General features: G+C 35.8%; 1 protein-coding gene across 1 annotated transcript in view; it reads right to left on the reverse strand.

Annotated features, from left to right (window-relative positions):
• The window catches only part of OPRM1 (opioid receptor mu 1), a 67088-nt gene extending 54586 nt beyond the window's left edge, over positions 1–12502 (reverse strand). The window contains 3 exon segments of the mRNA XM_036100230.2: positions 11826–12268; positions 12364–12465; positions 12467–12502. Coding sequence (XP_035956123.2) covers positions 11826–12268; positions 12364–12465; positions 12467–12502 — 581 coding nt within the window.
• Positions 12503–12955: the final 453 nt, after the last annotated feature.

The following is a 12955-nucleotide window of genomic DNA, read 5'->3' on the forward strand; positions in this document are numbered from 1 at the left end:
AAAAAAAAAACCGAATTGGAAAGGAAGAAGTAAAACTGTCACTCTTTGCAGATGACATGATACTGTATATATATATAAAATCCTAAAAGTTCTACCAAAAAAACTGTTAGAATTAATAAATGAATTCAGTAAAGTTGCATGATACAGAATCAATATACAGAAATCTGCTGCACTTCTATACATTAATAACAAACTACCAGAAAGAGAAATTAAGAAAACAATTATATACAATTGCATCAAAACAATAAAATAGGAATAAATTTAACTAAGGAGATAAAAGATCTCTCTACTCTAAGACTATGGACTCTGAGAAACAAACCGAGGGTTCTAGAGGGGAGGGGGGTGTGGGGATGGGCTAGCCTGGTGATGGATATTAAAGAGGGCACGTATTGAATGGAGCACTGGGTGTTATACGCAAACAATGAATCATGGAACACTACATCAAAAACTAATGATGTAATGTATGGTGATTAACATAACATAATAAAATAAAAATATTATAAAGATAAGGACAAAAAAAGATCTCTCTACTCTGAAAACTATAAGATATTGATGAAAGAAATCAAAGAGGACACAAATAAATGGAAAGGTATCCCATGTTCATGTATTGGAAGAATTAATATTGTTAAAATGTCAATAGTACCAAAAGCCATCTATAATTCAATGCAATCCCTATCAAGATCCCAATGGCATTTTTACAGAAGTAGAAAAAACACTTCTAAAATTTGTATGAAACCACAAAAGACCCTGAATAGCTAAAGAAATCTTGAGAAAGAAGAATAAAATAGGAGATATCACATTTCCTGATTTCAAGCTATATTATAAAGCTGTCATCTTCAAAACAGTATGGGACTGGCATAAAAACAGACAAATAGACCAATTAAACAGAATCAAGAGCCCAGAAACAAACCCAAGTGTATATGGTCAACTAACATTTGACAGAGGAGCCAGGAATACTCAAAGAAGAAAAGACAGTGTCTTCAATAAATGTTGCTGGAAAATTGGATATTCACAAGTAAAAGAATGAAACTGGACCCATATCTTACACCACGCACAAAAATTAACTCAAAATAGATTCAAGACTTGTATGTAAGACCTGAAACCATGAAACTCCCAGAAGACAACATAGGAACAAGTTTCCTTGACATGGGTCTTGGTAATGATTTTTTGGATATGACACAAAAAGCACAGGCAACAAAATAAAAAATAAACAAATGGGACTACATCAAAATAAAAAGCTTCTGCACAAAAAAATAAACCATAAACAAAGTGGAAAGATGACCTATGGAATGGGAAAAAGTATTTGCAAGCCATATATCCGATAAAAGGTTAATAGCCAAGTATATAGAGAACTCATATAACTCAATAACAAGAAAACAAATAACCTGATTAAAATATGGGCAAAGGACCCGAATAGACATTTATCCAAAGAAGATATACAAAAGGGCCAACAGGTACATGGGAAAATGTTCAACATTATTAGTCATTAGGGAAATGCAAATTAAAACCACAGTGAAATACCACTTCATACCTGTTAGAATGACCATTATCAAAAAGTAAAGAAATAACAAATGCTGGCATGGTTATGGAGAAAAGGGGACCGTTGTGCATCATGTATGTTTTTAAATTTGTGTGCCAGCCTAGTATCTAGTGACAGACTGATGATTGATTCATATGGGAATCCATTTTGTTTTCAAGCTATTCCTTTTGATTATGATCAATGATAATAAAAACATAAAACGTGTCTTCATGTCATGAAATTGTCATTATATTTAATATGGAACATACTGATTTTTTCCTTCGGCTGTGTTTTTAAAATATTTCATTGGAAAACATTTGCATATGCAGTCAATCCTCATTATTAATGGATTTTGTATTTACAAAAACCTTACATGCTAAAATTTATTTTAACCTAAAAATATTTACTTATGGGCTATTGTGGTCATTTGCAGATATGTATAGAGTGATGAAAAATTTGAATTGCTCTGATGCGCAAGTTCTCAGCCGAGATCAAAGCAACACTCTGCCTTCCCATTTCAGCTCTCAGTGACACATTTATTTTTTTATTATTTTTTAAAATTTAAATTGAATTAATTAACATATAGTATATTATTAGTTTCGGAGGTAGAGTTTAGTGATTCATCAGTTGCATATAACACCCAGTGCTCATTACATCATGTACCCTCCTTAATGCCCATCACCCAGTTACCCCATCCCCCTCCCACCTCCCCTCCAGAAACCCTCAGTTTGTTTCCTATAATTAAGAGTGTCATGGTTTGTCTCCCTCTCTGATTTTCTTATTTTATTTTTCCCTCCCTTCCCTATGATCCTGTTTTGTTTCTTAAATTCAACATATGAGTGAAATCATATAATTGTCTTTCTCTGATTGACTTATTTCACTTAACATAATACCCTCCAGTTCCATCCATGTCATTGCAAATGGTAAGATTTCATCCTTTTTGATGGCTGAGTAATATTCCATTGTATATATACCACATCTTCTTTATCCATTCATCTGTTGATGGACATTTGGGCTCTTTCCATAGTTTGACTATTGTGGACATTGCCGCTATAAACACTGGGGTGCAGGTGCCCCTTCAGATCATTATGTTTGTATCCTTTGGGTAAATACCTAGTAGTGCAATTGCTGAGTTGTAGGGTAGCTCTATCTTTAATTTTTTGAGGAACCTCCATACCATTTTCCAGAGTGGCTCTACCAGCATGCATTCCCACTAGCAGTGTGACATGTCTTCAAAAGCAAGGGAAACAAAGACAAAAATGAACTATTTGGACTTAATTAAGTTAAAAAGCTTTTGCACAGAAAAGGAAACAGTTCACAAAACCAAAAGACAACCTACTGAATGGGAGAAGATATTTGCAAATGTCTTATCAGATAAAGGTCTAGTATCCACAATCTATAAAGAACTTATCAAACTCAACACCCAAAGAACAAATAATCCAGTCAAGAAATGGGCAGAAGACATAAACAGACATTTCTCCAAAAAAGACGTACAAATGGGCAACAGACACATGAAAAAATGCTCAACATCACTAGGCATCAGGGAAATATAAATCGAAACCACAATGAGATACCACCTCACACCAGTCAGAATGGCTAAAATTAACAAGTCAGGAAACGACAGATGTTGGCAAGGATGTGAAGAAAGGGGAACTCCCTTATTTAGTGACACATTTATAGCATTTTTTTTAAATTTTAAATTTTAATTAATTAATTTTATTTTTTTTAATTTTATTTTGTTATGTTATGTTAATCACCATACATTACATCATTAGTTTTTGATGTAGTGTTCCATGATTCATTGTTTGCGTATAACACCCAGTGTTTCATTCAATACGTGCCCTCTTTAATACGCATCACCAGGCTAACCCATCCCCCCCCCAGAACCCTCAGTTTGTTTCTCAGAGTCCATAGTCTCTCATGGTTCGTCTCCCCCTCCGATTTCCCCCTTCATTTTTCCCTTCCTACTATCTTCTTCTTCTTTTTTTTTTTAAACATATAATGTATTATTTGTTTCAGAGGTACAGGTCTGTGATTCATCAGTCTTACACAACACCCAGCACTCACCACAGCACATACCCTCAATGACGTGGATGGAACTAGAGGGTATTATGCTAAGTGAAATAAGTCAATCATTTATAGCATTTTTGTATTTTTTGTTGGTGATCTCAGTATTTAAAATGGACCTCAATCAGAGTGCTGAAGTGCTGTCAGGGGTTTCTAAGTACAAGATGGTAGTGATGTGTCTAATGGAGAATGTAGGTATCTTAGATGAGCTTCATGAAGGCATTAGTTATAATACTGTTGACCATACATTCAATGTTAATGAATCAACAATATACAGTAAATAGATGCCTTTAAACAGAACCACAAATAACAGAAAGTTATGTTTTGATTAGTTGATGCAAATGAAACTGGAGGCTCATAGGAACCTAACCCTGCAACACCCCTAGAAGCAAAGCTTCCATCTTCTCTAATTTACTAATCACAATGACTTCATAGAACATTACCACCACGAATAATGAGAATTGACTGTATTAACTTTTATTCTTTTTACTCTTTAAATTTTACTTTCTGTATTTCAATCATAAGAGTTCAATCTGTTGTGATCAAGGACTCATGCCCCTCCTTCACCTCAACACCCATGCTCTTAGGTATATATGCATTGCTAGTCCAACAGCCTCCATTTGAAGCCTCCTTGTTGAGGAGCCCTCGACAAGGCTATTTCCAGGTGTCTCTGCTGAGACCTCCATATCAGGAGTTCTTAAAGAAACTCCTCTCCTCTCCAACTCCATACTTTCCCATTCCTATCGTTCACCTCTCCCTCCCCCTGGCCCCCAGGTCCATAAAACATGTTTGTTTGGGGCTCCCTGTACAGCAAGATGATGACTTTCTTTTCCCCTCTGCCACATCTATGCTCATACATGTAACCTGGTGCTCTTCTGTGGGGAAAAATGGAACACTGGGGAGCTGACACCATTTTCCTTTTTCATGTCTTGCTTATACTCTCACAGTAAGTGAATAAAGCCTTGACTGTTGCTTTCGGTTTGGTTCATTGTATTAATTGACCACCACAAAACTGGCAGCTTGGCATTTTCTCTCTCTGACAGAACCCATTTGAGCTTATTTAGAATCCAAAGGGGTGAGATGGAATTGAAACCGAAATTATTTAAATTAGCAGATCATTACTTTTTTCTCTAGATAGTATAGATACAAAAATTATGGAGAAACAAGTCCTTGAAGTTGCCATAGGAATTCTTAGTGCTAGAAGGGACTCCAAGATTTTTAGTTTAATTCTCACATTTTACAAATGAGGAGAATGAGGCACAGAACGATTTGAAGTTGAGCCACAATTGACACTTGGGGTTCTGAGCTAAAGCAAAACTTTTTTTTTTCCATGTGACCTTTCCATTCTAAATGTCTATCTTGGTTCAAGGACCCTCAGCCTGAAGAATTTGTTGGGAAAGAAATAAAGTGGCCTGAAGCAAGAACAGATGGCTAAGGGAAAGGAAGTGCTAGAACAGACTCATTATATGATGTTTCTTGTACATGACATTTCTTGTATCTGTTGTTTCAGCTCACTTTGAGGATCCTGAAATTTTCTTGAGCTTAGTTATTATAAGAACTCTTATAGTTATTATACAACTTGGAATCAGTGGAGAAGGGGGTGGTAGTTTTTGTCTTCTGATAATTTGTTAGAAGGCATAGGAGGCTTTATTTTTTTTACATATCAGAGAGCCTACCGCCACCATCACCTTGAACTCAAGAAGTAACTGAACACTACACATGACTGTTGTCTACGTCATGTCCACAAAGCAAAAATGTACTAAAAAAGACTTTCCTGAATCTTGAGGCAGGAAAACAAATAAAAGGAAAAGCTTCGCTCATGAACTCTCTTCATTGTTCTAATTTGGGTTACTTATTCAAATTTTTCTTAAGAACTTTTAATTATTAAGAAAAACCTATACTCTATGAATATGTAAAGCCCTATTTATTAGTCAGATTTTACTGTGCCAACACGTTGTAGCCAATTATAAAATAACAGGAATTGGTGTGAAGGTGAATCATTTTGGAAAGCAATTGTAGGGAATAGAAGTGGGAACAGAGGTGGGGGAGTAGGAAGGAAGGAAAAGAAGGAAAGAGTGAAAAGAATGAAGGAAAGAAAGAAGGAAAAGAATGTTCTTGAAATGGACACAATGTGGACCACAACTTCTAATGTGCCTTGTGGTCTGCTCCTTAGAACCATGTACCTAAGTGTAGAAGGAAGCTTAGGGGACCATTTGTGCACAGTCTCTCATTTCCCCAGTCAACGGTTGTTTCATGGGGTCGCAACTTCCTCATACTTTCTGATCTGTTAGTACCAGGATGGTTTCTGTAGAGGGTGGTGGAATCAGAGAACTTCCAGGGCCATAGGCAAGGGATGTAGATATAGCTAGGGTGGAGAGTTAACAAGTTATATCCGGGCAAAACTGACTGTCATACCAATCACTGAAGTAAAAGATGAGCTGCAGGATGAGAGGTGAGGTACAACAAAGGTCTGAAACAATATGAAAACCATTGTTTTACAATATTGCCTGAGGGAGCTCTAGAAATTCCATGAAAGTGCCTTGGGGATAGCAATGGAGGGTAGGATGGGGATGGCAGTTGAGCAGTACTCTCTGGCCCCAGCATGTGATTAATCCTGAATAGCTCATTTGATCTCTCATATATTGGCTTAAGAGTTCTTGAAGTAAGCGTCTATGTCTATAAACAAGTTTGGAGACTACTGTCATAAATCGTTATTTTAGTTCATATACATTAAATTTTATGAAGGGTAAAGATATGAAATTCTCATATTTTAAAATTTCACACATTTAGTCTTGGTATTTATCATTAATATATTTTAAAATGTCACATTGTTTTACATTATTTATGGAAACCAGTTTATCTGTTCCTGCTGACCAAAATAATTTTATTTCAATTAATACCTAAAGTAGAATACTAGAAGAAGTAACACTTTCAACTTTTATGTGTAAGAAGCTCTCTAAGATATTCAAAATCCTGAAGTAAGTATTGTTAGCATTTATCACTTGAATGACATTTTGAAGTAGTCAGAAACCAATTATTTTTATTTCCTTCTTAGAAGTAGAGAAATTATACCTAGGTTTTATTTATGAACAGATTTACTTACTGTAGTAGTTGCCAGAAAATTTTCCCGAAATCTTTACAATAATTTTTAACACAGATTTAGAGATAAGTTAAAAGTATTAAGGAGGGCTAGTTCTTTGACATCTTGTTTCTATCATTGATCTGCTGGAACTAGAACAACTCTGGGAAAATAGTGAAATTATGTCTAAATTAACATTAATGTAAAATATAAATGTTTAATATGTAAAGTTCAAAGAACATGTTTAAAAGATTATATTTTGTTTGTGGAAACAGACATCAGAAATAAAAGTTTAAAAATATGCATGAATAATAACCACCAAATTTATAATAGTAATAGTCTCTGGGGAGACAGTATAATAGGAGATGAGAGGAAACTTCTTACATATATATTATATATATGTAATATAATTTATAAATTACACATTATTTTGTATATATATAATTATGTATTACATAACATATAATTATATATAATTATGTATTATATATTATATAATTATATAAATAATGGATATTATTATGTATAATATATAACATATATTACTAGAAGTATATATAATTATAATTATATATAATTTTTATTTTTATTTTTTAAATTTTTTTAAAGATTTTATTTATTTATTTGACAGAGAGAGACACAGCAAGAGAGTACACAAGCAGGGGGAGTGGAAGATTTTGGCTTCCATGGACACAAGCAGGCTTCCCATGGAGCAGGGAGCCCGATGCAGGGCTTGATCCCAGGACCCTGGGATCATGACCTGAGCAGAAGGCAGATGCTTAAAGGCTGAGCCACCCAGGTGCTGTATAATTATATATAATTTTTAAAGGTGAAGATTCTTCTATTACTCTCTATACATTCCTTTATGTTGGAAATATTTCATAAAATATAAGATAGCTCATTCTTTCAAGAAAGAAAGGAGAGAAAGGAGTGATAACACTATGTGAATGACAGACACAGCTTACAATTGAGGAAATGAAAAGCAACTTTTATTTTCTGGGGCACACTGAAGAAGACTGTTCTGACAGAATTAGCACCTGTATGGGACATAGCAGTTAAAGTTGAAATTGTAATAGATGATACTAGAAGCTCTCCATTGTGAAGTGAAAGGAATACAATTAAATTCTTAGGTTTTCATGTAAACCATTATGTCAAGGACAGATTTTATTTAGCAGGATTTTTTTTCCCTTTAAATCCGTCTTCTAACTAGGATATTTTATAGTTTTAAAAAAAAGAAAATGAGCTTTGTATATGAGCTTTCTAAATAAACAACTTCCTTTTTTATTTTATAAAAATTACTAGTGATCATATTCAGGGACATATGCATTGAAATTAATTCATATGTATATATGTATTTGTATATATATATATATATATATATATACACAATATATATAACCTTAGATAAAATATTGTTATTCCTTATTTTCCCAGCAACTTATATATGAAGTAAAAAAGCTTGTAGTTCTGTTCCAATCAGGCATGACTGATCACTTTGTAGCTTAAACCTAAATCAAATATTTAGTATATAGAACAAGTGTTTTAAAATGAGAAATACTTTTTCATGAAAGAAAAATGACAATAAAATCTTGCATATATTTAAGTGCTCTGCTCTGATAACTAGACACATTGAGAATTCATCTAGTCAAATTAAGAAATAATCTGAAAAATGAAGGCAATATCATTTGGCACTCTTCATTGGTAATTTATTGGAAGGATGGTTTACACCGCTCATAAAGATCTAACGGTTTCCAACCCTCTACTTTTTTAAACAGTCTGTGCAAAGGCCATATTCATGACTATATGGACAAATCTTTGGAAGAAAATCTCACAAAATAAATATATGTGGGGCAATATCAGTTTTTATATTTATGGTTAATTCTATATTTGGGTCAAGTGTTCTCAGAAAGTGAAACATTCCTGGTGGCTATAACTTTGTATACTATTTTGGTTAATTAAAAAAAAAACACATTCTTTTTCTTTTAAAGGTTTGATTTTTAAGTAATCTCCATACTTAACGTGGGGCTTGCACTCACAACCCCAAGATTAAGAGTTGTGTGCTCTATTGACTAAGCCAGTCAAGTGCCCCTAGAAAACATTCTTGACAATAGTAAAGTATCATCCCATTTTAAATAATTGCCACATTTTATAGTATTTTATCTCCATATTCTTTAGACTCTGTGGTAATTTTTATAATATTATTATCTTGCAAATATTATTTTCTTTAAAACTGAGAAAGTTTTCATGTGGTGAATAGTTATAACATTTTTATCATTTAACATCTGGATTTTAAATCTTTGGATCATATGATGGTATCTCTTTTCCTCCCTTATGTTCCTTAGAACAGCACTGTCTAAGAATCCTTCTTAAGTTATACTATTTAATAATGTTGTTGAAGGTATAATGATGATGGAGTTGAGACACAGAGCAGAAAAGTATTAATCATGGCATCTGTATTACCACCTACTTTTGTTGTTGGCTTGGTTGCTATAGTCATCTGAGACTCATAATTCATTTGATGTATTAAAACGTTCTAATAAATATCACCTTAATCTGGTTAGAAGAGTGTAACTTGACCATTAACTGCACTTTACCATTCAAAAGTATTTGTTGAATTTTAAATAATAGCAGGAAGTGAGCATTTCACCTCAATAATTTAATAGATGTAGCATTATAGTCATCTTTTTAACAGGGGCAATAATATCTCTGAACTATCATTTTGTAGTGAAAACACCACAGCCTGGAGACAGTCCAGTTAAATATTCTAAGCTAAATAAACATATTTTCTTCAATCCCCAAATGCTTTCTTCATTACTTCATTGGTCACTGAACTGTCCATTTTTCTGTTTTGCAGTCATATTCTCAGAGGGTTACCTGACTATGGAATTAAACACCCAACTTGTCATAGATGGATGTTTGGGGTGATCTTTCAAATCATACTGCATTTTATTCAAAATTTCAGTACAGAGAAATAAAGCATAATATCATGGTCTCACTAAGATGCAATGTCACTATCCTTCTCCAAGTCATCAAGAGGTCAGAAGTAATGCCTTTAAAACAAACTCAATCAACCAGCAATCTCTTAAACACTGAAATAAGACCAATCTTCTTATTTCACAGCCAGTTGCTGCTTTATTGGCTCTCTCTTTATAGAAAAGCATAAGCTAGAGGGGAGAAAAATAAGGAAGGACAATACCAAGAGAAGCAATAAAAGGGAATAAAGGATTATGTTTCAGACAGCAGGATTTCTAGACACTTTGGTATTGTAGAGGTAAAGGTAGAATCCTTTATTCTCCAGGATTCCAGACATAAATTTGGGGTACTTTATTATTTCCACATTATTACAGCTAATTGAATCTACTCTGTCAATATTTTAGTTGAATTAAATCATGATTTGCCACTCTAATAAGAAAAATATATTGGCTAAAATAGATATTATATTGAACTAATACAGTATTATTGAACTAAAGAACTATCTCTCCTTGAAGAAATCACTGATATTTTCTGTGCCTCAGTTTACTCATCTGGCATAGGTAAACTCTAGGTTCCCTTCTAGCCCTATCAGCTTATGATTCTATGAATTTTCTTAGGACGAATGAGAAACATATTTTCTCTTCATAAGGCAGAACTTTAATAATGATTTTTATTATAACTGTAAGTGAGACTCGGCTTTTATCTTTGATATGAGTCTTTGTATTAGATTATACACGGTAAATGTTTTCAAAAATAAATTCTTCCATTGATTTCCTTCCTGCACTTTCCCTTCTGTTGTTAGCCTTCTTCTCAATAGATGGTGCTCTTTTCTCAGAGACACTACTTATCTTATTCTTCATCAAAAGATTAAAGAAATTAGTTTTATTCTTTAACAATCATTAATTAAGGAGATCAGACATACAAGAAATAATCAATTACAAACAACTCGCAGACCTTGATCATGAAAGCATAATAGGAAAAATGATTGTTAAATGATCAAGGAACTCCATTAAAACCTGCAGTACTTGCTGAATAGATGAAGTAAATATTGTAACTAAGTATGAAAATGCCATGTTCACTACATACATAAACCCTGAGTAGGAAGAAAATCCCAAATTAGAAACTATTTTAAAGTGTTAAAATATTTATCTACTTTAGCAAAAATGAATATACAGTATCCCATTATTAGCATGTAGGACTTGAATATGCACACCAACACTAACATAGTTAATATTGAAAGCTTGCACACTCTTTGCCAAATAAATCTGGAACATCTAGGTAAACAGAAAATGGGCCACAAACTCTTTTGAAATAATACCACTGATAAAGGCAGTTTTTCCTCCCAGAACAACCACTGTAACTTCCTATATGATGGTTTATACTCCAGAATTATGCTGCTTTTGGTCACTTCTAATTGGCTTCCACTTTCAGAGGATTTCAAAAACAGTCATGCCCTCTATTTCTCCTAAACCACATCATCTATTCCCAATTCAGTTTGTGACTCTCCTAGCAGATCTGGCAGCTGCCAACTGCAAAATGGTCTAAGCAACACAACTGTCACATTTGTTACTTCAAAGCAACACTATTTACTGTAGAGAGACCCCAGAAAAACTTTCTCACTGAGTGTGGCCTCAGGATGGAAGAACGGTGGGGTAAGGACAAGTGTGACAAGCAAATGGGGGGTGGGGTGGCATGGTACAGTAAAGTACATGGAAACCAGCAGGGGTAGGAAAGTTGCCAAGGTTCATGTCTGAAAAGAACTGAGAAGGGGATTGACCCCCTTATCAGGAAATCTAACTAAAATTCTTCTTCCTTATTCACAAATTACTGTTTCCACAGCTCCTGTGGAAGGGACTGTGGGATTCTGTGCCCAAGAGCCCTCTTGGCTCAGTGTAAGTGAACTCTAAGAGCATTTTTTTTTTTTTTCTCCCAGAGCTTTACATCTTCTACCAAGGCAACTTCTCTGTTTCTGAAATTTTTGATTCTTTTTTTAACAGCAGAGGGAAAAAGAGAAAAGTGGATTTTTGCACTCACAATAACCACTCTATCACCGTGGCCCCCTTATTCTCCCTTGTTTACTTCCCTTCTCTCATCCTCCCGCCAAACACTTCCTGGGGGGGTCAGTTGTCCCTTTATGCCCCTATTAGCTGCTGAAGTTTCTGGTGGGAGCCCTGGCGCCTTCCTTACCTGACAATCACATACATGACCAGGAAGTTTCCGAAGAGACCCACCACGCACACGATGGAGTAGAGGGCCATGATGGTGATGGCCGTGATCATGGAGGGACTGCCGGTCGGAGGGCACGAGCTGTCGCTCCCTCCCAGCTCGGTGCGGTTCGGACCGCATGGGTCGGACAGGTTGCCATCTAGGTGGGAGAAGTTGACCCAGGAACCGGGGCTAGGTGCTGGGGAGCAACTTGAAGAGTGCGTATAGGGATCAGTGCAATTGCTGGCGTTGGCGGGGATGGTGCTGCTGTCCATGGTGCTGACGGCTGGCTGGGACCTCGCTATAAGGTAAACCCGAGCACCCAGACTTTTTCAGGTTCCACGCGTCTCAGCCGCTTCTTCTCGCCGCTGCCACAGTTCCTGCTATTTCTTACACAGACTAACCCTGGTGCAGCCAGAGAGGAGCTTTAGGTAGAAGGGGAGAGCTGGGCATCTGACATTATCCACTGCTTGTAGCCCCCTTCCGCCTTAGTAGTAGAGACACATCCTCAAACCCACACCGCTGTGGGAAGGGGAGGGAGGGCTGTGCGGGATCCGGAGGCTGGAGGGGAGGGAGGAGAGAGAAGGGGTGGATTTTGCGCAAAGCGATCCAACGAGTTGGTCTGTCTCCCCATTCGGCACTCGTCCGTGCAAACACATCTAAGGAGGGGCAGAATGGGGAAAGGAGTTGGAGGGAAGGGGCGGGGGAGACAGAGTTAGTTCTCGGCAGCAGTAAAGCATAAGAAAGGGGCTGACATCAATCTATTTTCCCAGCGCCGTTTTCTCTGTATAATATGAAAGGAAAGACATTGGCCTGGTGCAACCCGGACAATCCTTACACCCCAACGTTCTTCCAGCCCTCAAGTCTGCTGAAATCATTTAGGACAGGGTACACAAACTCCTTTTCTTTAGTCCGCCTTGCCTGCACGTCCACACAAAAGTAACCGTGTTTTTTACATCGCTAAATGAGAATTTTCAACCCTTTGAACCTGTCTGAAACAAAAGTGGTCCTTTCTCTGGAAAAGAAGTGAGAAACAAACTTTTGTGTAGGAAACCTATTCATTTCACTCCATATTCCCCTAATTTCTCTTAAAGTAGAAGTTCTAGTTACAT

Source organism: Halichoerus grypus, chromosome 9 (genome assembly GCF_964656455.1).
Source record: "Halichoerus grypus chromosome 9, mHalGry1.hap1.1, whole genome shotgun sequence".
NCBI classification, from domain to species: domain Eukaryota; kingdom Metazoa; phylum Chordata; class Mammalia; order Carnivora; family Phocidae; genus Halichoerus; species Halichoerus grypus.